Source organism: Martes martes (assembly GCF_963455335.1).
Source record: "Martes martes genome assembly, chromosome: 5".
Lineage (NCBI taxonomy): Eukaryota > Metazoa > Chordata > Mammalia > Carnivora > Mustelidae > Martes > Martes martes.
Genome location: NC_137892.1, coordinates 161,970,153 through 161,994,314, shown reverse-complemented (window position 1 = coordinate 161,994,314; position 24,162 = coordinate 161,970,153). Strand labels below are relative to the sequence as shown.

The 24,162-nt window shown below is 55.4% G+C and overlaps 1 protein-coding gene across 1 annotated transcript in view; it reads left to right on the top strand.

Moving 5' to 3' along the window:
• The window catches only part of ADAMTS16 (ADAM metallopeptidase with thrombospondin type 1 motif 16), a gene marked incomplete at its 5' end in the record, with an annotated part of 146,080 nt that extends 122,494 nt beyond the window's left edge, over window positions 1–23,586 (top strand). Inside the window, 5 exons of the mRNA XM_080804378.1 lie at window positions 13,262–13,463; window positions 13,624–13,818; window positions 15,166–15,390; window positions 21,802–21,949; window positions 22,329–23,586. Coding sequence (XP_080660504.1) covers window positions 13,262–13,463; window positions 13,624–13,818; window positions 15,166–15,390; window positions 21,802–21,949; window positions 22,329–22,444 — 886 coding nt within the window. The 3' untranslated portion in view covers window positions 22,445–23,586. The remainder of the gene's footprint in view (window positions 1–13,261; window positions 13,464–13,623; window positions 13,819–15,165; window positions 15,391–21,801; window positions 21,950–22,328) is intronic.
• Between the last annotated feature and the right edge of the window lie 576 nt (window positions 23,587–24,162).

Below are 24,162 nucleotides of genomic sequence, written 5' to 3'. Positions count from 1 at the left end.
CCGCTAAGGGTGAGCACACCCGTCTACACCGGAGGGAGGGAGCGGATGGAAAGCTGGGGTGGCTCTTCCTTTTCTGCATCTTCAGGGAGTCTCGTAGGGGCCGCCTTGCTCAGGCGCCACAGAAACCCTACGCCGTGGGCCCCCAGGATGGCTCGGCCAGACCTCCGTCTCCACAGAACCCACAGCAAAGGGCAGGTTTCCGGCTGGTTGAGCCATCAGAGGGTTCTGTAAGGTTCTCAGTTTTAGAAAGTTATTTTTCTCCCCAGAATCCCGTTTAGCCTCCCCACCTCAGTCCACTGCCACCACCATAAAAGAGTTTCAACGAAAAAAGAAAAAAAAGAAAAAGAAATCACGGGCACCACAGGGCAAGAAGAACGGAGCCAGTGAGTCCCGCGGGCTCCTCTAGCCTCCTGAGAGCTTCAGCTTCCGCAGGAAACCAAGCGGCTGTTGGTCCTCGAAGCACCGCGGGTTGGGGTGTGGCACGTCCCGAACCGCACCCAGAGCCACTGTTGACTGGAAGCTTACCCACCACGCAAACAGTTGACTAGCACGTATTTTGCAGGTCCTACGTATTACGTGTCCTTGGGAAAACGTTAAAGAAAATCGCAAAATGTTAAGAAAATCGTAAGGATCGGAAAATAGTCCTCTCCTGTATTTGTCGAAAAAAATCCGTGTGGAAATGGATCCGTGCAACTCAAACCTATGTTCTTTGAGGGTCAACAGTGACTGCCTTTAGAATGTGATACAGAGATTCAGTGATTCATCTGATAAGTTTTGTGATTAATATCGGAAGCTTTACACCAGGATGTTGACTCCAAAGACGCAATGGTATTTGACCAAATAATTATTTAATAAATAATTATTAACTCTCCTAACAGGTACCAATATTATTTAATTATTATTATTTTTTAATGTGCAACAAGCTTGCGGTATTTCGTATATTATAAGACCTCCCTGATGGGGATAAAACGCCATCAGGGGGTTCCTAAGACTTGGTAAGAAAAGGAGACCGATCTGCATGGGTCTTGAGGAAGAGTGAATGCAACTGGAGAAGGGGCTTCGCAGGGGTGGGAGACGCACGTTTACGTGAATATTGTTCTCCATACTCTGTGCATTCATTTCCTGGATCCTATTAATCTTAAGGTGCCACATTGGGAAATCCTCCCTGCGGAAAATGAGATTGTTCCGATCTTGTCGAGAAAGAGGACTCTGTCGTCCAGTGTCCACCCTGTGTGTTGAGTGGGCACCTGCCTGTGGCGTCTCCTGGCCAGGAAACGCGTCTGCAGCCTGTGCTTCACCCCTGGCCCTCCGTTTGGGAGCCGTTTGACAGTTTAGCAGATAACATGTAGGGATTCCTAGCACTCCTTGCAAAAAATCCCATCTTGCCGTCATTTTGTGAAAGCTACGGAATTCGTGTCTGCCGTCATCTCTTTCCTTCACTTCTGAACGCTTGCCTCGACCCCTCTCTGCAGGGTTAGGCCTCCTATTCCCCACCATACAGCTGTCATCACTGCTTTCATAAATTAAACTACAAGAAGCCAGGAAATGAGATGACCAGTTTTATTTCGATTTCATGGGCTAAGCCCTCAGAGACCAATGAGGACAGCTCATGGACCTGATGTCGCCGTGGGACCTCAGTGTTCTTGTCATCTCCGCTAACTGACAGCAAAGACTGTGCCAGAGGCTCTGTGCGGGATACCGATTGCATCCCAGGCATTGGCTTGCTTGCGGGTTCCATCTCTATCAAACATGGGTTCTATCTGCTTCTTCGCTTTCTCTCTTAAAGCCCCCCGGGTGACGGCCTCTGGCAACTCCGTACAGAAACCCTCTGTCGCCAGCCCTCGCTGATCGATGCCCCCAGCCCAGACCTTGTGGGCTGGGTGGCTGCCATCCAGGCCCAGACTCTGGACGAGGCCACCTGGAAAGCATTCTTAGAAAATTGACTCATGAGTCTGGTGAAGATCATTCCGAAGTATTTATCTAGGGGTGAGCATCCAAGAAACCCTGAAGCAGAAATACCAGAAAACCCTGAAACCGTCGGAGGAATGAGGCCATCAGTTTAAATCCTTCTCATGAAAGGAAGAAGCCACAGTGGAGAGAGTTCACCTTCTGTAACAGAAGGGAGAACTTAACGCTCCTTCCCCAGAAAACAAGAATCCAAAGAAAAGGAGTCGGAACGCAGCGACTGGTGACTCTTCCGTGATTTACGTCCCACTTTGTACCTCAACGTATGAATTAAACCTTCTCCTCTGGGAAGGTCATTCGTTTTTAAAAGAAAGAACAATGAACCCAGGCCAGTTGATGAATAGTTAAGTTTATGTGTGATACACAGGCTTTCCCAGAGCACCAGCAAATAGGCTCTCTTGAGAGGCAGGGAGAGATCTTTCAGATGTTATAGGAAACCTGACATTGTGACAAGGAAGGAAAACCTGTTTGGAAAGAGCTCAGCCTTAAGTGTGTGGACACCGATTCAATACCGAATCATTAAGGACTTTTCCAAACACTGCTCTGTGTGCATAATTAGCTATAAGAAGAAAAAAGAGGGATTTGCTTTGGATTCATTGGCTGACTGTAGGCTTTTTGGGCTTGGGACAAAGCTAGGGGAGCAAGCTCGCATCTGTGATGGTGAAATAGACGCACGTCACACCATTTGCAACTGAAATAGGTCATGGCCAGCAAATGCATAGCTGCATGCATTGTTCCTGGGACCTTTTAGGGCCGGGTCACTTTGGAGAACGGCCTCCTATTAGAATCTCCAGCCCTGTTCTGGGAGCAGCACGCAGCAGGGTGGGTAAGGACGCCGGCTCACAGGCTGTTACCCCTGGTCCTGCTGCGTGCCAGCTGCATGACCTTGACTATCCAGGGCCTTAGGGGCTGCCACAAAGCCTCTCTCCATCCCTGGGCCTCAATTTCCTCATCTGTAAGACGAGAATTTCGCTGGCGATGTTAATGGCAGTGTGTGTGAATGGATGGATCGGCGTAAACACCGAGAACAGCGCGGGGCCCAGAGCAGGCGGGACGGCGAGAGCCCGGGCCGGGGAGCTGGACTTGCTGCTTCCCGTCCAGGCCCACAGGAGTCTGTAGCTCTCAGCAGCTCGGGGCCGCAGCCTGGCTTTGACTCGTCAGACTCCCAGCTTGCGGGTTCCTCCTGCTTGCGGGGTGCAGCCACCCGCTTTGGTCTGAGCAGGCCTCGCTGTCTCTTACAGATCCCCCAGTATTTGGCTAGAGCTTCGAGAGCGAACGTGCACGGTGTGTTGCTTTTGGAGCTGCTGTGTTATGGCCAACATCTGTCTCCCACAGGGGGGTCGTGTGTGCCCGTCATCTGCTCTGGCCACACTCAGCGCATCCGCCAAGGCATCCGCCTTCTAAGAGCATCCTGGCTACCATAAAAATGCCTGTTGCTTCCTGGGTCTGCACACGGGTTCAATCCTGGTATTTGTAATTGAATTTAAGCCCAGCCTCTGCAAACTCGGGCCCACCGGCCCAGTGCCCCCGGCCGTCTGATGACCGTCAGTAAGGTCTGACGGGAGCCACGGGCATGCCCACGTGCTTCCCAGTTGTCCGGCTGCTGTCTCCCTGCTGTGGCTTGCTTGAATTGTGACAATGGAGACCCCGTGGCCCACAAGCCGAGAACATTTGCCATCTGGCCCTCTGGCCCGTTGTTTGCCAGCTGCTGGGCTAGATAACGTCTTCCCAGCCAAATCAGCGTCTTGATAGAAAATGCCGCCCCTGAACCTGGCCAAGGCCCATAGTCCTCCTCCCATCAGTATGCAGGCGTCTCGTAGGGGGATTTGGATGATGGATGTATTCGTACATCTATCTTCTCAGAAATTTGGATGACATGTTTTATTCTCCTCCCTCAATTAGGAAAGTGGCATGTCTTCAGGAAAATAAAATTTCTCTAAAGAAAGAAGTAAATTAGATTTAAGGTCAATAAACAGGCAAGCTTATATTCATACAGCTGGCTTTTGCCTAAATCGTATAATGTCCTAGCCAGCGGCCCACATGTCTAAGCGTGGTGGGTGGCCTCGCACGCATTCTCTGAAAAAGGTGGGGGACAAACCACCTCCCTTTGGGGTTTTCCAAGAGCAGCTTATGAGGCCCCATGGTCCTCCTCCTCCCATGACTCAGTGGGTGTTGGCAGTGTCTCTCAGGACTTCTGTGAGGATCTACCTCCCTCTGTCTCTGAAAGATAGGGTTTGGGGAAGGGACTCGCAATAGCTTCTTGTCCCTTATAAACCTTCATCCTGTGGCTCCTGATGGCCACACTCTTCCATCAGAGGTCTTAACTCTTGTGCTGCTCTCAGCTGAGGCGAGGACCTGTCCAGGGCCATCTCTAGTTTAGTTTATGTAACTGAGGTCGTGTCCACTTGCCGTTCTTGAAATGTATGCAGTTACCTTTCCTTGGGGACATGTTTTTCCATATTCCTTCATCCCCCATCCACCCCTGTTTTTAGAAAGTAATTCTGAACTATCTTAATAATTCTCATAATCGTGAATATCCCAAAATGGCATACGTTCAGTATCATGATCCCTTTATTACTTTACTTTCACTCATGTCGGAGAATCACTTACAGATAACGTAACAAGATAAATGTGCGTGTCTTTAACTGATCAGGCGAGGCCCACCCACACCGTGGAGGACAATCTGCTACTGATTAAAAGTCTGCTGACTTCAGTGTTAACATCATCTAAAACACATCTTCACAGAATCATCTAGAATAGTGTTTGACCAAATATCTGGTCTGCGTGGCCCAGCCAAGTGGCACATAAAATAAACCAGCACAAACCTGGATTCAGCCACATGGACTGGATGCAGCAGCTTTGCTGGGCAATCAGAAGCAGATCTGGTGAGACAGGGGAGGGGCTGGAGGGAGGAAGCCAGAAGGGTTCACCTGCCTGAAACGGGCACACAGGACAGCAAGGGCCGAGGTAGCACGGCTGGCTCTGGGTTCCTATCCCTTGTCACCAGGAGATGCTCTGTGAGCAGGGGTTTGTGTGGGCGAGGAGCTCCCTAGGCAGGATTCAGGGGCTCTCACCAGATGGAAGAGGAGCTTTTATCTGTCCCACTGCTGAAAAGAGTAGAGCCTGGGAAAAATCACTTTAAAATACACACACACACACACACACACACACACACACACACACTGAACCTTTATTTGCGCTTAAGCTATAAAAACAGGCATCCATCTTCGGATTCTTTTAGTTATGGCCAAAGGATCCCTAGGCAGAGGACTGCCTAGGGAAGGTCCAAGTTGATTATTTGCAATCACATGCCTGTTACTGATGCTGTCCAGTTAGGGTTTGTTTTTAAGAGAAGAGTGAAACATGTCCTCTCATCCGAGTGCAGAATCATTTTACATTTTTTATTTTCTCCATATTTTGCTTTGTCCTCGGGCTCGGCTAAGCTCTGTTTAATGACTGGTCTCTACTGAGTCATTCCAGACATTCTACTCAGTTTTCTTAGAAATAAGCTTCTCAATTTCCCCATTCATGTTTCATTGAGCTACACCAAATTTAATGGTATTTCTTAATTCCAATAACAAGTTCCGCCGACAGCAGCAGACCGCGTGTGTAGGCGTGGCTGGTCCCACAGGCACTCCTATGTCACTGGACAGTAGCAGAAGGATGCTGACAACTCAGGGCAGATGCTCAGCTGGCGCGCAGCATGGTGTGGGCAGTGTCGGGTTCTTCTGCCAGGAGAACAGAAAGGCCTGATGAGTCTGACGGGTCCCTTCAGAGCAGGTAGAGGAGGGAGATTTCCTGAGGTTGGCAGTGGCCGGGAGGTGGCAAGGAGCCTGTGCAGACAGCATGTCTGGTGTCCGGAGAAGAGTAGAACCGATGGAGAAAGTCCCTGGGACAGAGATTCACCCTGGAGTATCCAGCCGCTTTGTCCTCTGGATGGCAGACCTGAGGTGTGTGATGTAGGTGGTTACATAGGCCCTGCCCAGCAGAGAACCAGCTGGGGTCCCCAGTTAGGAATATATCCATTATCACAGCCTGCCATGTCCAAGTGAAACATGAGTTTGCAAGACCGTGCATCATGGAGCTGTGCTAGGACAGGAATGGGTCCACACTCCTCCAGGTGGGTTGTCTGGGAGCCTTGGCAGGGTAGTGGGACTGGGCTCTGTTCCCTTTACTTCTCAGAGCTCTTCATCTCAAGGTCAGAAGCCGTCCATCCCAGCTTCTCATATATTGGCTCTGGGATGGTCTTCCTTGGGGAAGGAGCCTAAGCTGGCATGATATTGTACCCCCAGCAGGCCAGCCATGGGTCTGGGGCTGGAGCCTGCTTTAGGGCCCCATCTGACAAACCAGGAGCCCTCCACCGAGCCAGGGCACTGGTCCCCAGGGGAACCTGGGCAGCTCTTCTAACTCGTCAGTGTTAGGGAATGAAAGTACCTGCGAAGAATCCATTCACCAGGCTCCTCAGCCCCGGGTTCTATGGGCACATCCTAAATCTCCTAATAGTGAAGTAATGACATGAGTTCCCAGGAATGCAGGGAGGAAGGCAGTGTTGAACTCCGGAGCCAGTGCCCTGAACTGTCCTGAAGACGAGCGAGGGTTGCATTTCTTAGAGTCGTGTTTCTCACCCTGCTGGTCATCCAGGCCACCAGGTTAGGAAAGGAAGGGCTGGTAAAAATCCACATTCCTGGCTCCCACCCCTGATTTGTGGTTCCTGTGGAACAGAGGAGAGACCAGGAACACAGAGGTGTTGGAGAACCTCACCAGCCTGCTGAGGTTTGGGACCCTCTGTCTTAGCTCAGGCTGGGCCACTGTCCAAGGTCCTGTTGGCCCCTTCGCTCACACTCCGGGCGGGAGAATTCGGGATGTTGGACCCAGTAAAGTGGAGGGAGAACCCCCTGTTCTGTCGGTATGCAGTCTGCTGTAGACTGCTGGTTTGTCTGCTGTCCGTAGTTACCAACCACACCAACATACCTCTCCGTGCCGAAGTGCTTATCGTTGAGGCAGATGGGTGTTGAATGGGCGTGGAGGAGAGCAGGAGGGAGGCGCCCCAGGGAGAAATATGAGGGTGGAAAGGATGCTCTTGCTCTTGCTCTGAGCAGAGAATAGCCCAGGGGCCCCATCCCGCCCTGTCGCCTTTGCAGATGCATCGGCGACTGCCCTTGTTTCTTGGGGCTCAGGCTCCCCAGACCCGTGGCTGCTGAGTCCTCCCCGGCTCCAGTGCTCAGTCTCTTCTTCCCCGTCTGCCGTGGAAACCGGATGGAGGAGCGGCAGTGAGCGAGCCCCTCATCATCATCGAGAACCTAACGACTGCCCTCTGACCTTTTACGATCCGAAGTTTTGCACCTGAGTTGACAGAATGCACACACATTCCGTGGTCTGCGGGGAGAACACCCCCAGATGAAGGATTTTTGCTGGAACAGAATTCAGAAGGCTGTCCGGGGGGGCGGCCCCTGTGTCTCTGGCCTGTGTGTCCCTCCGATTTTCCGCATGTACACGAAAGCCCTGCAGATCTATGGGTTCTTCTCAAGGCAACTTCTGATGATGGGATGGTGAGACCAGGAAATCTGGTACAAGTAGCATGTTGGCCACTGAATAATAAAAACTCACATACCCTTGGCTCTGCACAGTCCATAAAACATACATTTGCAGCGCCCCGTCTGGAGGGAGCTTTTGATGTCCTTCGGCGTGGCTTTGTAGGACTGCACAAAGAAGCTGCGAGCACGAGTGGGGATGAACACAGTTTGTGGCTGGGGTCTGGCTCGTTACGGATCTCTCCATCATGGTCAACGGCAGGGCGGAGTGGCTTGACTTTTGAGGATGAACACAGTGAAGTAGCTGTCAAGTCGCATGCATCCTGGCCCCCGTGGCAGGGGTCCACGATCCCTGTTCAGGCCTCCTGGTGGCACAGGTCTGGCTTCTTTTCTTGCCAGTCAGCTTAGTGACGGACTTCCAGTTCTGGGGTGAAATGCGGGGCCAGTCCCAGCGCTGCCGCTGGAAGACTGCGTCCAGGACCTGCCGCACAGAGATCATGACGGTAGCAGAGGAGTGATGCGTGTCAAGCCTGCTGCTGCCATTTCTGATGGGCTCACTCCTCCAGTCTGGATGCGCTGGGGACAGGTGCATTGCTCCGGACACTGGAGTATGAGCAGAACACAAGCTGTCTGTCGGGCAACTCTGGCTACAGCGACGCCGTTCACTTACACATTTGGGCACCGGGATCCTCAGATCCTGCAGAGCCAGATGCCTGGTTCTGATCCTGTCAGAGAGTAGCAGGCACCATTGCATTCTGTTGAAATGCCTTGGCACAGACTGTAACAGATCCCCAGAGCAACAGACGGGGCAGGTGCACTCGGGGCCCATGGCATCCTGCAGGCTGGGCTCGGGATGGCAGTTCTCCCCGATCTCCACTGTTGTGCCTTTGGTGTCCAGACTACCTGTCCTCTTTAACTTGTGGCGATGTTTTTCCTATAAAAAAGGCAGATTTTTCAAGCCAGCCTCTGTGTATCATCAGATGCACATTGTTGTCTTTGAAACATGTCATTTTAGGAGAAAAGTGGGGCAGGCTTTGATTCCCTGCACATGAAGACACGCCCATCTCTGTCCCCAAGTGACACAGTCCCCATCTTGTCAGACCACAGCAGAAGCCGCTTCGCCCCTGAGCCCTGAGGGCCGAGCTTGGGGGTGCCCATGCATATGGTGGCAGAGGTCATGGCAGAGCTATGGGAAGGTCAGAGCGGCTGCCTGGACTCAGAGGGGCCTGCGGGAACGTGGCAGGTGCACTGCCTCAAGCCCGCGCCGGCCTGAGCGGGGTGGCCGCCCCGTGGTCACAGCTGAATTTCCACGCTCATCTTCGCCGTGTCCCATGCTCACGGCCCATGCACCTGCAGCTACGTCTGGCTGTGGGTGCTCACATTTACCACGGCCGTCCGGCAGGTGCTGCCGGCCACTGTTCCGTGCGTTCCCCCTTCTGACAGACTACTACCGAGAAGGTCACGACGAGTTCTCCCTGAAAATGGAATGGCAGAGTGCTGGGTCTTGAAATTTCAAAGAGCGTAAACAGAAAAAAGAAACAAGAACTAAATTCTAAAATGAAGCCAGCAGTTACATGCTGTCTGCGAGACTTCTGGTCTCTCAGTGCACAAGAGCCCCTGGGCGGCCCCGGGTGGGGCTCAGCCTTCATTCAGCAGCAGCCCTGGCCCCTGCCACAGGGGCCGTGGCGTCAGAATGGCAGCCGTGACCCAGGGCTGCCCGGGGGCTGCTTCAAATACCCTTGCTGGGGATTTGTCTTTTCAGAGGAAACCTTAAATAATCAAAACCAAAATGTTACAATTATTTTCCTAATGGAGAAGTGAAAGTCGTGTCATTGAGAAACCGCTGATGACTGGTGACAACAGGAGATCCCGACGGCTGAACACGAGGCTTGCAGGAAACCCTGCCTGGGCTGTAGAGGGACAGCCATAAGTCCCCCCTCCTCCCCTGCAGTGCCAGGAGACGGGGACAGGGAGCATCGAGCCGGGAGCCCTCGACGGGAACCTTCATGTCCTCCAGGTCCTGCCCAGGAAGCCCGGCCGACTCAGCGGTAGCAGCTACCTGCTTCCTTCTAGTCGGCGGACTGCGGGGAGCTAGACCCCAGCGGGGCGAGTACCGCCGCCGGAGAGCGAGCAGGCACGTCTGGCTTCTGCTCCAGGAACCCTCAGACACCAGCCCAAAGGGAGTTTGACTCTTTCCTGAGCTGAAATCAAGACGTTTCCCAGAGTTCTGCCTAAGAAACGAAACAGAGTCGGCGTTTCCAGACGCTGTGTGGATGATCTTCGCTCGGAGGATTTCTTAGTGACGTGCAGCTGAGAGAAGGGCCGAGAACGGACCACCCCAGCTGGAAGAGCTTACGGTGCTGGAGACAGAAGAGTAACGAGCTGGTGCGAAGAGCCCAAGAGCAGCCAAGATGTCTTTGCAGCCCCAGTGTGGACACACCAATTAGAATTTATAAGGCTGCGGGGTTGGGAGCGCAAACGTAGGAAATGGGGGAAACAATGGAAGAGCCGCCCAGAGGCCTCCGAGGCCGAACCATCACAGCCACGAGGCTGGGACGGACCGTGCCTACGAGGGTGCCTCACGCCCGTGGCTGACCATGAACGAGAAATCACTGACCTCCTCGACTCTGAAGAATGAAACTGTTTCCACAGCTGATCTGGACCAGTTCCTGCAAAGCCAGCAGTTCCTTTTTAGGTGGCTGACACTTGGCATTACCGTTTTTATAGTTTTCTTAGAGGCACAGTCGTATGCGTCCGGGAGGAACCTCGGCGTGCAGCAGGGGAAGGGCTCCCCGGACCGGCGTCAGGAGAGCTGTGGAGCCTAAGCCACCTCCAGGCGCCAGGTGGGGACACAGCGCCGGGACGCAGAGCGGGGACGGCCCCTCCGTCGCCGCCAGCCCCCACCCTGCCCTCATCACCACGCTGGTCACAGATTTCATGAGAAGCCAGGTATTGGCTCTGCAGCGGCTTGAGTCCCGGCCCCTTTGAGAGCATGAGGGGAAGTGCGGGTGCTCCGGTCAGACCTGCGGCAGGCACGGCTGCCCAGACCCGGGCAGCGTCGTGATGCCCTGGGGCCTCCCGAGGCATGGAGCTCTCGTTCCCGTCTGTATGTATTCCCAAAACTCGGTCCCCGGGTGCTCCCGGCTCTGCCTTCGTCACAGGTACTCCGACCCGTACCTCAGTCCACACAGACTCAGAAAATAACAATTACGAAGGCTTTTCTGTGTACGCAAAATGCTTACACACTTAGACACTGCTTACACTTAACACTAATGCTTACACTTAGACACTGATATTTTTTTACCTCCTCTTTATTACTTGAGTACAGAAATATAATTAACTCATAAAATAATTAATAGACTTAATTTTTTGGAAGAGTTTCAGGTTTCTAGAAAAACTGAGCAGACGGTCCCATATCACATAGTCCCAATGCCCTCCCCCCGACACACACTGAATTTACTCATTATTAGCATCTTACCTTAGCATGGTGGAATTTGTTAGACTTAATAAGCCAGTATTGATACATTATTAACCAAAGTTCACAGGTTATTCCGGTTTTCTTCGTTTTTACATAATGTCCTTCCTCCGTCTCAGGAGTCTGTCTGAGACACTCACACCTGCTTGTGTCTTCGTGGGCTTGTCTTGGCTCTAATAGTTTCTCAGATGTGTTGAGTTTTGTCGAGTTTTTCTATTTTAAGCAGGCCCCACACCCAAATTGTAAAACCCCGAATTCAGGAGTTGCATATAATGCCGGCTCTCACTTCTGTTTAAAACAACGTGCCCACGTGCTCAGAGAGAGCCTCCCAGCAGAAGTGAAGGCGAGGTGCGATCCAGCAGTCCTCTTGCCCTTCGCCGCCTCCTGCTCTGTGTCCCTCTCTGCATGCGTCGGCTCCCCGGCTTCGGTCCTCATGGACCCTCTCTCGTTGGCATGGGGTGCTTCTGAGAGGCGTCTGGTGGACTCTCCACCAGGCCTTCCTGGCTGCTGCTTGACCTGAGTGTGACTGTCAGGGGACAGCGTGCACATGGGAGGGAGGTTCACAAAGCCAAAGGACAAAGAAGGGCACCTTCCCAGATCCCCTGTTTTACCCCAAGATTTGGGAGAAAATCACTGTTGGATTAACTCATTCGGGGATGGCTGCTAGGCAGACAGAAGCCCCTTGTGGGTCCAGCCGGGAACAGGCTCACAGGTATTCCCCGGGCGCGGCTGTCCCAGGACGTCCCTGCATCACGACCCATGGCACGGGCTGGGAATGAGCATCAGGGAAGCGTGGCAGGCCCTCTGTGCGCCTCACTGCAGGATGGGCTCGTCGTGCCGCCTGAGACATGAAGACCGTGCTTCTCCTTGGCGTTCACAGCAGATTTTCCACTCCACAACCAGCACTGTGGAGCCTCTTGGGGCCCAACGTTACCTGCAGAATTTCCAGTTTTCGCTTGAACAGCCTGAACGGGAAGAAAGTAAGAGTAAGAATTGTCACATCCTCTTGGAGACTGGTAGGAGCCCAAGGTCTTCTCACCATAAGAACCCTTGTGCCTGGGCCACATTTCAACTCTGCCCCTCCTGCCTCTGATGACCTCACACCTGAGAGTGTGCACCTTAGGGCCTCCTGCGATAGGTTTGTGCAAACCCAGCAGGTGCTTTGTAGACCATCTCAGGCTTATCTGACACCCAATGGTGGTGCCTCTGGCTGAGCCTGGATGGGTCCATCCCTCCACCATCAGATGCTGACATGCATGTCAACAAAAAATACTTTCATACTCAGAAAAGAAAAAAGAAAAGGTCGCTTTGAGAGAGAATATTCTCTGTAACTTCTAATAAATTCAAAGACGGACAACCAGATGCTACGGGCCTCCAGTTGGGAGTTATCACAGCTGAGATCATCCTACAAGAAATACATGTGTAAATAATAGAACCTAACTGTGACCCAGCCCCTGGAATCAGCTGCCAAGTTATAGGACATGTGGAGGACAGAGGAACACGCAAAGTGAAACCACAGAGATGTAACTGGGCAGCTCCTGTGACCATCAGAAAGGGCTGTGGAGACTCAGCACAGTGCGCAGCGTCATTTCTGGAACCAATAAATGGAATAGAAAAACAGATAAAGAAAGAACCTATAAAGAGAAGAAAGACCCACTAAGGTCGTGAACAGTGGACTCTGTGGATTCTGGGCTCCCAACCAGCAGACGAACTCCCGTCAGGACGTTAACAACCCAGCGAGGGATGAAGCACTGAGCATTGCGGTAGTCGTGAATAGTACGAGAGTGAAGAGTATGGTATGAAGTGATATAATATGAAATATATGAATAGAACAATAATAATACGAGTAATAGCACATGAAAGGATCATGGTTTATTTTTTTAGGTATCACGATGGTATTTTGGTTGTTTTAAAAACCAGAGAAGCCTCATCTTCGGGAGATGTGCGCTGGAACACGTGCGTGTCTGGAATCTGCTTCACGTGCTGCAGGGTTGGGGACCCACGGGGCCTTCCTTCTGCACATGTGTAATATGTCCCGCCTAGAAACAAGCCAGAGGGGAGAACAGGTCACTGTGTTGAGGGGAGTCATTTCCAAGTGCAGGTGGATAAAGCAGGGGAGGGGAGAATGAGCCCAGGACAGCTCACCAAGGAGGTGAGGAGCCGCGGGACCGGGCAGGCTTGAAATAGCGACTGGAAATAACCCCGTGTCCGTGGGCTGTTGGTGAGGTTAGCCTGCTGTGTCTCCGGGAGAGGTGGCGCCCCTCACTGAGGTGTCTTTGTCTCCTCCCAGTTGGTCGGTGGGGAACTGGAGCTCCTGCAGCCGGACATGCGGTTGGGGCACTCAGAGCCGGCCCGTCCAGTGCACACGACGGGCCAACTACGTGTCGGAGCGGGTGGCGGCCAGCCTGTGTCCGCAGCCCGTGCCCTCCAGCCGACAGGCCTGCCACTCGCAGAGCTGCCCGCCTGCCTGGAGCACTGGGCCCTGGGCAGAGGTGAGTGGGACAGGGTCGCATGGGGGGTACCGAGGGGCCGCCTCTGGCGGGTGGCAGAGCTGGGTTCTCAGACCCTTGCAGGACCTGTGGGGGTCTCCCCCCACCCCTGGCTAGGTCTGACGGACTCCTTGCTGGTTTCTGCCCCTTTCTTCCTGGGCAGTGCTCTCGAACCTGCGGGAAGGGGTGGCGGAAGAGGTCCGTGGCCTGTAAGAGCACCAGCCCTTCCGCCAGGGTGCCGCTGCTGCCGGACGCCGCCTGCGGCTCGGAGCCCAAGCCCAGGACTCACGAGGTCTGTCTGCTCAAGCGCTGCCACAAGCACAAGAAGCTGCAGTGGCTTGTGTCCGCCTGGTCGCAGGTGGGTGCTCCCGGGCCCGGAGGGTGCTCCCGGTCCTGGTCGCAGGTGGGCGCTCCCGGGCCCGGTCCCCCAGTGCTCCAGGTCCCGGGAACGTGTATCCAGGCGGAACCTTGCCACCAGTTCTCGCCCGGGGCCGCCCCGGACCTGGGCTCCTCGCTTCCCTCTCTTCTCCCTCCACCCCTTCCTCCTCCGCGTCTGGTTCCTGCGCTTAGGCCACCCTTCTGGGCTTCGGCCCCTCACGGTGCTCTGCTGGGCGTGCTCGGGGCTTTCCAGCCGCGTCCTTCAAGCTCGTCACCCAGCAGCATCCACAAGGCCAGCGCTCACTCAGTGTTGAGGCCAGGACGGGCGGGGGACAGCCGTCACGCTGACAGGGGTCCGAGCCCGTAGGGAGGAAGCCACCACGCTGTACAGTCTGTGGGTGGCCACCCAGTGCAAGGTGGTCACCCTGAGTATCTCACGCACGAGCACGTGCCAGAGCTCCTCCCGGCACCCACAGAGGGGAGCCTCCTGCGCCCTCTCCTCTGTGGGGCAGGAGATGCTCCAAGCACCTGGAAGCCGCACACCAGGATGTGCGGCTGGAACCTGGGCAGGTGTCGCCCCCGGGGTCCCCCGTGTGTGGAATCCACGGACACCGAGCCAGATGGACTCACACACGGGGCTCAGCATCGCCCATGCCGCGAGCTCGAGGCAGCAGTGCCTGAAGTCGGGACCTCTCTCCCGAGACCCTCGGGGCCCGTCCTTGCGGTGCTGCAGTGCATGTTGCCCTCCTGTGTGCTCTGGGGGCCTCCACGGCCCAGCTCACTGCCCTTGGTTTCCCCGGGGGCCGCGTGAGCCCCAGCCCCGGCTCTGAGCACTCCCCGGTGGGGAAAGAATGGATTTGTGCCCAAGCATGCCTGCCTGCCTTGGCTCGGCGCTCCGAGGGAGGACTGGGAGCCCTGGGTGTCCTCCTCCTGCCCCTGCTCTGGGGGCCAGCATCGTGCCACAGCTGGGTGGTGCAGCTCCGGGGGTGCCCAGAGGTCTGGTCTCCTGCTCGTGTATTAGATTTTTGCACTTTCCAGCAGGAGCAGCAACACAGCATTTTAACTTCTCCATCACGTTTCAGAACTACACCCTTCCTGGTTTTTGTTTGCTCTGCCCCCCCTAAGGCCCCCAAAGCTACACCTTAAGATCCTGCTTTTTAAAAGATAGATACATAATGCCTTTGGAAAATGCAAAGGCCGAGTAAATCTCATTGAATTTTTGCACTTCCGTTAGCGTTCAAGCAGACGTTGACTCGCGGATGATGTCAAAGACACAGCCACCAGCAAAGAGATATTTTTCACTCACGTCTTTTGTTTTCATTTGTAGTGCTCGGTTACGTGTGAAAGAGGAACACAGAAAAGATTCTTAAGGTGTGCTGAAAAGCACGTCTCTGGGAAATACCGAGAGCTGGCCTCCAAGAAGTGCTTGCACCTGCCGCAGCCCGGCGTGGAGCTGGAGCGGGTCTGCGCCCTGTTTCCCTGCCCCCGGCACCCTCTGCACACTGCTGCCGGCCCCCCTCGAGCCACCTGGTTTGCCGCACCCTGGTCTCAGGTAGGGTGGCACTCAGTTCCCGCACAGTGGCGGGCAGAGCCTCCTGCCCTGGGGGCTGGCTGCTGGTTTAGGTGGGGAACTTTCTGCGAGGGTGTACCCCCAAACCCACCGAGCCAGGTCCCGACCCTTCTCTCCAGAGTGGGTGCAGGGCCCGTGTTTCTGGGTATGGGTGCAGCTCTCCAAGGCTGGTGTCCAGGGCCCGTGTGCCGTGTTCCCAATTAAGTGTGGGAAAACGTGTCTTATTTTCTGTAAAAGCTGGGCAACCACCCCCAGAGATGCGTGTGAACAGGGAAGAAGTACAGGACGTGGAACGAGTCGGTGACTGTGCGTTCTACCCCAGCATCCCTGAGGCTGTGCGCATGGGGAGGGAGGGAACACCCCAGACCGCCCAGGCCTGCCCGGGCTCTTCCATGCCCCCAGCCCCTCCTCTGTCCACACCACCTTCCACTCGAAGGAAGAATTCCCTTAGCTTTGTTAACCGTCTCTTACCTTGCCCCATTCCCCCGCTTTGGGTTCCTGGCGGTCCTCACCCTGGGGCCTGGCTCCCCTCCCTGCCCGGTTCCACTCCTCTGGCCACGCGCCCTGAGTCCTACCCTCCCCGGGTCCCCGAGCTGCTCCCGCTCCCGCTGCTCTTTCTGCTCTTGACCCGGGGCGCGTCCAGGCCCCGGCCGGAAGGCTGCGTGGGGCTCAGACGCCCTGAGCCATTCTCACTGGCCAGACTCCAAGGAGTCTGGTCTCTGCCAGTCTGCCCAGGACAGACAGGGGCTCCCCTCAGTCTGGCCCCATGAGCAGGGGTGGGAGATGTTTGCTCACTCTCTGCTCTATTGGTCTGGCCAGACGAGCAGAACCACGGAAAGGACCTCTTTCTCGTTTACACACGGCAGCTGGTCTCTGACTCCCTCTTTGTGAAAGATGCAGGTAGAGGAGACAGAGGGAGGGAGTCCATGGGCCTGTGGTGGCGGCCAGTCTCTAGGTGCTGCCCCCACCCCCGGCTTCTGGGTCTGCAGCTCGTTCAACCTGACGGAACGCGCGCATTAGAAACACAGGAGCCCATCTCCCGAAACTATTTAAATGAGAAATGGGTATTAAGGAAGTCGTGCGTTGTAGTGAGCACTGGGTCTTACACGCAAACAATGAGTCATGGAACACGACATCAAAAACTAATGATGTGACTCACATAACACAAGAAAAAAAAAGAAATTGTTCAGCTTTAATGATCGGAGCAGGGGGTGTATGAACTATAGCCTTCTCGGGCATTTTCTATTTAAAGCAGACAAATTGTATCGATGACTGCGTTTTCCCAAGTGGGAAACCCCTTTCGTTTTCTTGTGCGCTCACAGTCTTTGCTGTGAGATGAAGCAAGAGACGAGTGAGGAGGTCGGGTCAAGTTTTCGCTGGGGCGGAGGCCGCGCTTTCCCTGTCACTCGGGAAGCGTGGGTCAGAGGCACATAAGGTGGCTCCCGAGACTGTTACACGGAGACTCCCGAAGCCGAGGCGCCTCCCAGCTCCTGGCTGGGCCGGTGGTCAGCCCGCTGGGCTTCATTTGAGACCTCGGAAAAATTCAGAAAAACAGCGATTTATCATCGTTTCATTTAACCCCAAACCTAAAATACATCTTGCGTAGTTTTCTCTGGTCTGAAATATTCAATGTGTGTTTGTCTCAGAAATCATTTTTATCAAAAGCCGCCTGAAGTTTCCATCCAGTGTGAGTCATCGGTTTGGGAGTAATAACTCAAAGGGTCATGTGTGCTATAAGTGCTGGTACCCGAGACTCTGTGCACCCGAACTGTGGGAAATTGTCAGGCCGTGATGGACGGCCAGTGGCTGGCTGAGCTCTGCCCCTAGACAGGTTTATTCTTGTCACAGTCGGAAGATGGCGGTTCCTATCATGGGATCTTTAGGGTTTCTATTGATTTAGATGGCTGTGCTTATCATCACATCTCAAGGTGGGTTGTCGGGTAGGTCTGACTTAAATCACGTGGGTCCCCTGGGTTTCGTGTCAGGTGGTTCACATGCTAATTTGTTCCGGGAATGGCTTACGTGAGAACACACGTTAGACCGTCTGATTCTACGTGACAGAGATGGGAGTGTGTCCTCACTGCAGGAGTGTGGGGGCCCTGGCTTATTCTGGGGTTCTTCCCCAGGATCGTGCACCATTGACCTGGAAATCCAGGGGCTCTGAGGGGCAAGGAGCTGTGTCACTGATGATCGATATGGCAGCTATGCCCACAGTCGTACGAGGTTGTATCAAACACACACATACATGGACGTACACATGTACACAAACAATAGGCGGGCACACACACGGGCACGCGCCCACACAGTCACGCATACACATGGGCATGCACATATAGGCATGCACACAGGCATGCACACGCACAGGCATACACAGGCATGGCCACACACACACACGGGCGTGAACACACAAGCAGACACAGAACGCACAGGCTCCCTGCACCCTTCTGTCCAGGTGCCCGTCCGCCTCTGAGAATTGGCTGCTGATGTGCCGTGTTCCTCTTGCAGTTAGGGGTGGCACTCAAGGAGGCAAGAGTCTCCTCGTGCCACTGCTGGACGAGGTCACAGCACTTGGCACCTGAGGGGGAGGGGGTTTCTGGTTGGAAGCTAAACTAAATTCCCAGCTGTGCTGATGTGTATTTAGTGCAGGGGTGGTAATGATGAGGCCTCGAGGGCTGTACGCGCTCATCCTGACCTAAGGAGACATTGGTCTCCGGGGCAGTGGGGAGCGCTCTGGTGGGCAGCAGCTGCAGACAGCACCCCCCGGGGCCCAAGAAGGAGACAAATGAAGGGAGAAGCATTCATGGGCCTCCCAGGAGGGGACAGAGGTCATCACAGTAGAGAAGGAAGCTGTGAGACCTCTGACTCTCAGGAATGAGAGTGGATTTGCTTACCAGCTGCTTCTGAGTGTGGGAGCTGAGCCCTCCCTAGAAGAAGCCCTTGGCACTCATGGGCCCCGTGACTGTGGAGTGGGGGGAGTTTCCTTTTGAATAAAGCCAACCAGAGCATCAGCCAGGAGCTACAGGGCCGAGGCATGTCAGGGCTTCTTACTTTTTGCTGTCAGGGCCAGTGACACACAGAGTCATCCCTGTAATTTAAAGCAAACCCAGAGGCAGACGTTATTTTAAAAATGTGGATTTCTGATAATGACTAAGTGATGATCAGGCTTCCCAGCTCATCTCTTCAGGCCGTCTGTAGCGTCTCTGGTGTAGGATATCCCAGAGAACACAGGATCATTCCTGAAACAGAAGGAATCCAGAAGGGAGAAGGTTTTTCAGGATTTCAGTGTTCTGGAAAATGTGCACTTAGCAGGTCGCTGCTCACAGCCCTGGGAAGTCTGAGCCTGACACACCCACAGGGGCCCTCTCTGAGCGTGGGCAGCATGGAGGGCTCCCAGGAGGTGCCATCGCATTCGACAAGGTTGTTTAACCCTGGAATGGCAAGAAGACCCCATTTGCAGACCTTGGGGGGGGGCCCTCCCCCTGGACCACTGCTGATCCCCCTCGAAGAGCCCTGGCTCAGCTCTGCATGGCCTCAGGCCTTGGATGAGGGAGGCAGGCACGAGGAGTTGAAGGACGAGAGGCAAAGGAGGGCTTCGAGGACCTGGAAGAGGATGGTGGCCGTGGAGGGAATAGTCCAGGGGCAATCTTCAGAGGGTGACACTCCTGTCACACATTCTGCGCCCACCTGCACGGGGCCTGCCTCACTGCCCCCCCAACCCCACCAGCGGACAGACCCAGAATTGCCCACTCCCAGGCCAGGTCCTTGCCCCTGGGGAGTCTGGCATCAGCAGGAGACACAGACCATGAAGAAACACGTGCACGAGTGCTGCAGACTCCAGTGATGGCCCTACCAGGGCTGAAGGCAAGAAGAGGCCGCCCTAGAGTCGGGGTAGTAGATCCTCCCAACGTCTGCAGCAGGGACACCGGGAGGCGGGCAGAAGTAAGCCAGGTGGGCTGGGGTCGGGGCGTGGGAAGGAGTCCACGCAGCTGCCAGCTAACAGTGACCGCCTGGGCCACACACAGGAAGTCCCAGCCCCTTTATGAGACGTCCGGCTCCCCTGACGGCACACTGGCTCCGTGCATACTCTCATCAGACTTAGATGTGGCCGAGCTTGCTCTGAAAACAAAAAGAGGAGAGGAAGGGGCGTTTGCTGATACAGCTCTGGTCAGCTAGAGCCGCAGTTCTGGGAGTATGGCCCGGCCTGTGGCTAAAGCACCGTGTGTAGAAATGCAGGTTCTCAGGTCCTGCCCAGTCTGCCGAAGCTCCAGGTGTGGGGTGGGTCCAGCCGGTGGCTAGCCTGCACACCGGCAGCCGCGGGGTCTGGACGGACGGCCATGGCTGTCGTCACTATGTGTGGGTCTGTTGACAAGGGCAGGTCCCTGTCTCTGCAGCACATTGGCCACCTGCATCCTGCCATCTGCAGGAAGCCTGAAATGCTCACGTTAAACCCCATCAAGTTGAGGAAGACACCATCAGCTTTGACTTCCAGATCCAAGTCCCGGAGTCTCTCTGCACACAGTAGGAAGGATCACAGTTTGAGGAGGGATGGTAGATCCTGGGGATGGGCGACTCTCTTGTGTCCAGCACTCGGTATCCAGCATCTGGATCGGTGCCTGGTGCATGGGAGGTACGTGATTCCTGTTGGGAATAAATAAATCCGTGACAAAAAGAATCAAATCACTTCCTCATGATTTTAAGTGGTGCAAAATGATGGCTAGATCTCTGGTTTCTCAATTGAGACACATCGTTGGCAAGTCTGGAATTCTGCCCCCGCTGCTGCCGATGACGGGAGCTCCACCATCAGCAGAGAGGTTGTGGACACGTAGAGATGCAGATGTGACCCATGCGAAGCCGTGAGCCCTAGGCCACTGCAGCCGGCATTCCTCAAGGTCTCGGTTGGGCTGCAGCTGGGAGGGGCTCGGAAGCAGAGTGCAGAGCCAGAACTGTGCTGCTGCCAAATGTTCAGACGGATGCAGTAGGCAGTGGGAACGTCTGGCTCCATTGTGGATGAGCCTGCTAATTCCAGAGCCAGACACAAATCTGCCCACACCTTTCTTTTTTTTTTTTTTTTTTTTTCCTGATTGCTACAGTCATATATTGAACCTGAGTTACTGATGACTCCAACTGAAGTTAGTTTTGGAGAAAAGGGTAAGCCTCCTGGAAATGTTCCAGACCCACATGCGTATGAGCTGGAACCCTGCGTCTTCACCTCTGGGGGCCAGCAATCCTCTACCGAAAGAGGAGAGGAGAAAGAACAATGTCTTCAGCGTGTGACTTTCCTGGGCTCCGACTCAAAAGATGTTTAACTGCTCTGTTAGAGCCCCTTCCCTGGGGGATTTGGAAAACTGCTTCTCAAGGCTCTGCTCGCAGGGGGTCCTGGGAAGAAGCAGGAGGGCAGCTGGCTGCCCGCTTGTAGCTGACTTCGGCCCCGGAGCTTGCTGAGTGCCCTTATTCGAATGGGGTTCTGGCGTGCTGCCTCGTGCATTTTGGCAAGCAGCCTGTGCCGTGCAGCTGCCTGTCCTGCACAGATCTGCCCTTGTGTTTCACTGGATTCAGTGTCCCCACCACGGCCCAGACGTCCGCGATGGGGCCTGACCCCGCTTCTTGCAGGTGTTCCTTAACTGCCTACAGTCTTGACATTTTTGAATGAGGAGCCTTGTTGGAGCACAATTTCCACAGTTCAGTCTAGACGTCAGGCTGCTCTCTGGACAGATTCAGTGCTTGCAGGTGTGGGTTCCTCCGTCTCTCTGGTCGCCCGTCCCCTGGTGTCTTGCCCTCCGTCGAGCTCGTATGGACCCGTGCACAGGGTCTGGAGGCTGTGAGCCCGGCCGCTGGCGGACGACACCCTCACCGCGTGGCTCCCCCGTGCCCTGGCTCCTCTGTGCCGTGTTGCCTTAGAGTGCCAGGACCCCTGGGCTCCCGAGTGTGCCTGCGGGAGGATGCCCGCCAGCCCACACTGCTGGTGTTGTCACTTCCAGGCAGCATCTGGAGTCTGGGGACTTGGGGTCTAGAAGGAACGTCATTTTATCGTGCCTCTGTGGAAGTTGGCTTGTTGAGGTTTTCCCCAGCAAGAGCCCCAGAAAGGGTGCCTGGGTGACGGCCTTCCACAAAGGGCATTGTTTCTAGTGCCAGACCCAGAGCCTGGGTAGGTCCGGGGAATGATCCTGCCACCGCCAGACGTGCTCTAGTCCCCTTGTGTTCATCAGACATGGGCCACGCAGGAGCGTGTTACATCTGCAGTACTGGCCCCCTCTGTCCACAGCTGGGATGAATCCAGAGTCTGGTCATCTTCCCAACAATCACTGTAGAGTCTGGGTGGAGGGGAGGTTTGGAAGAGAGGGGGCCCTGGGACCCAGCGGCCCCGGATGACGGCTATGCCTCTGCTTCTCGCAGTGCACGGCCAGCTGTGGGGGCGGCGTGCAGACCAGGGCCGTGCAGTGCCTGGCAGGGGGCCGGCCAGCCCTGGGCTGCTTCGTGCACCAGAAGCCCACTGCCTCGATGGCCTGTAACACCCACTTCTGCCCCATTGCAGAGAAGAAAGGTGAGTGCCTGGAGCCCCTCGGCTTGGCCTTGGCATCTCGGGGTGGGGCTGTCACATGTCCGGAGAGTTCCTTAGTGGGCCGGAGGACGTGGGGTGCCCGGGGTTAGAGAGCCCTGGCGTTGGGGTCTCGCTCTTTCAGGGAACGAACTGAAGTTCCACAGCAGGCGGCTGGGCCGTTGTCCCCGGGGTCACTCAGGGGGCGGGTGCCACACGGCAGGGAGGACATGTCAGTTCTGAGGGACCTTCCAAGGAGGGGCTTGTGGGAACGGCTTCTCACACGGGGCCACACCTTCCCTGACAGGCTGCCCTCCGCAGCCCCCGAGCCGGCCCCCACCCCCGCCCCAGGACCCTGGCTAACGCGGCACTTGCTGCTTTTCAGACGGCGTCTGCAGAGACCACTTCCCCTGGTGCTCGCTGGTGCCCCGGCACGGGATGTGCAGTCACCAGTTCTATGGGGAGCGCTGCTGCAAGACGTGCTCTGGCTCCAACCTGTGAGGCCCGGCCGCAGTGGGGGTGCTGGGCCTTCAGCCCGCGACAGCCGTGCGCCGGACATCGGAGCGCGGCCGGGGGAGAGCAGGCTGGGGGAAGAAGGGCTGCGTCTGGCCTTCTGATGGGACAGAGTGCGTGTGTGCGCACGTGCGTGTGTGGGTGTGTGCGTGCGCACGTGTGCACATCCTGGGCCCGAGGGCACGCCTGGACATGCACGCACACGCGTGTCCAGGGGAAGCGTGGAGGCGGGCAGGAGGCCCACGCCGCAGACCCAGGGTCTCATCACTGCGCTTCAGCTGAGTCAAGTCAGAAGCACAGAAGGAGCCAAGCTTGCCAACCGCTAAACACTGTGGCGCTTTGGAGAAAGAAGGAAAGGAAGCGTAAGTCCAGAAGATCTGCCGCTCAGTACGCCAGCCTCCCCCCAACCTCGAGGCCGCTGCCCCAGCTCTGAGCTAACCAGCGTCCCTCCGGAGAAGCCGTGGGCTGGGGCAGCTCCAGGCCAGCCTCCGCAGGCCCCCCCTCCTGTGCCAGCAGCCCAGCTTCTCTCTGCTGGGACAAGAGCCGGTGGCCCCTGGAAGGGGAGCCTGCCCTGGGGCGGGTGCTCCGGACTCCGTATCCCGACTGGAGACTTTGCCTCTGGGAACGGGAAACACGGAAGCCTGCTGTGGTGCTTGGTTCCCTTTTAGACTCACGCGCTGGAGGAGAGAACTTTGTATCCTCCGTCTTATCCTTCTCTGTGATTGACAAGCAGCCTTTCTATTCCAACCCGTTCCTTACGCTTTTCCCTGAAATGACAGAATTACAGGTTATGCCAGAGTCAGAGAGCGACCAGCTACGCCGCACCCCAGCTGTCTCGATGAGGGGCTGGCTGTCCTGCCCGGGCGGACATCCGCAGACATGGGGACCCTCAGAACCCCACGTTTCCTTTCCGTGCATTGTGCTGTTTTTGATTTTTTTTTTCTGTGAATTTTGATTGTTTTGTAAGAGCCCTTCAGAAAGAAGCCGCACACGGGACCCCAGCCCCCGACCCCCTGTGCAGTGTTGGGGCTGCTCTGCGCTGTCCTTCCTACCATGTGGCTCCATTCCGGATGGGCACCTGGATATTTATATTTGCTGAAGTTTTATAATAAATGTTATATTGTACCGCTTGCTTCTGACCTGCCCTGATTCCTCAAGTTTTGCTCCTGAGATCCGGGGGCTGGCGTGGAGGTGGGGAACTGGTCCAGGGACAGAGCTGGGGCCCTGAAATCCAGGAGAAAGTGCTGAAACCGGTCTGAAGACGAATGCCCCTAAATGAGGAGGCAACGGGGAAGACAACTGGTGACCAGGGATGGTGGTGGCCAGTGTGGGGGTTGGCAGGACGCTGGGGTTACCCATCCCGGGGACCAAGGTTTTTGCAACTTCCCCTGGAACCTGAGCGGGGACAGCCTCCCTGGGCAGTGCCACAGTTAATTCAAGGGCGACCCCTGACCCTGTGATTCCTGCTTTATTAGACAGGGTTCTTTACAAAAACAGAAGGAACAGGTATTCCATAGAGAGAGAAGGGAGCTTTATTTTAGGGATTTGGCTCACATGTTGGGGGGGGGGGGCTGGCAAATCCAAATTCTGCAGGGCAGAGGTCTGGAAAGAGGCAGGGTTTCTGTGTCGCAGTCTTGAGGCCAAATGCCTCCTTCTCAGGGAAACCTCAGTCTTCGTGCTCAAGGTCTTCAGCTGATTAGGCGAGG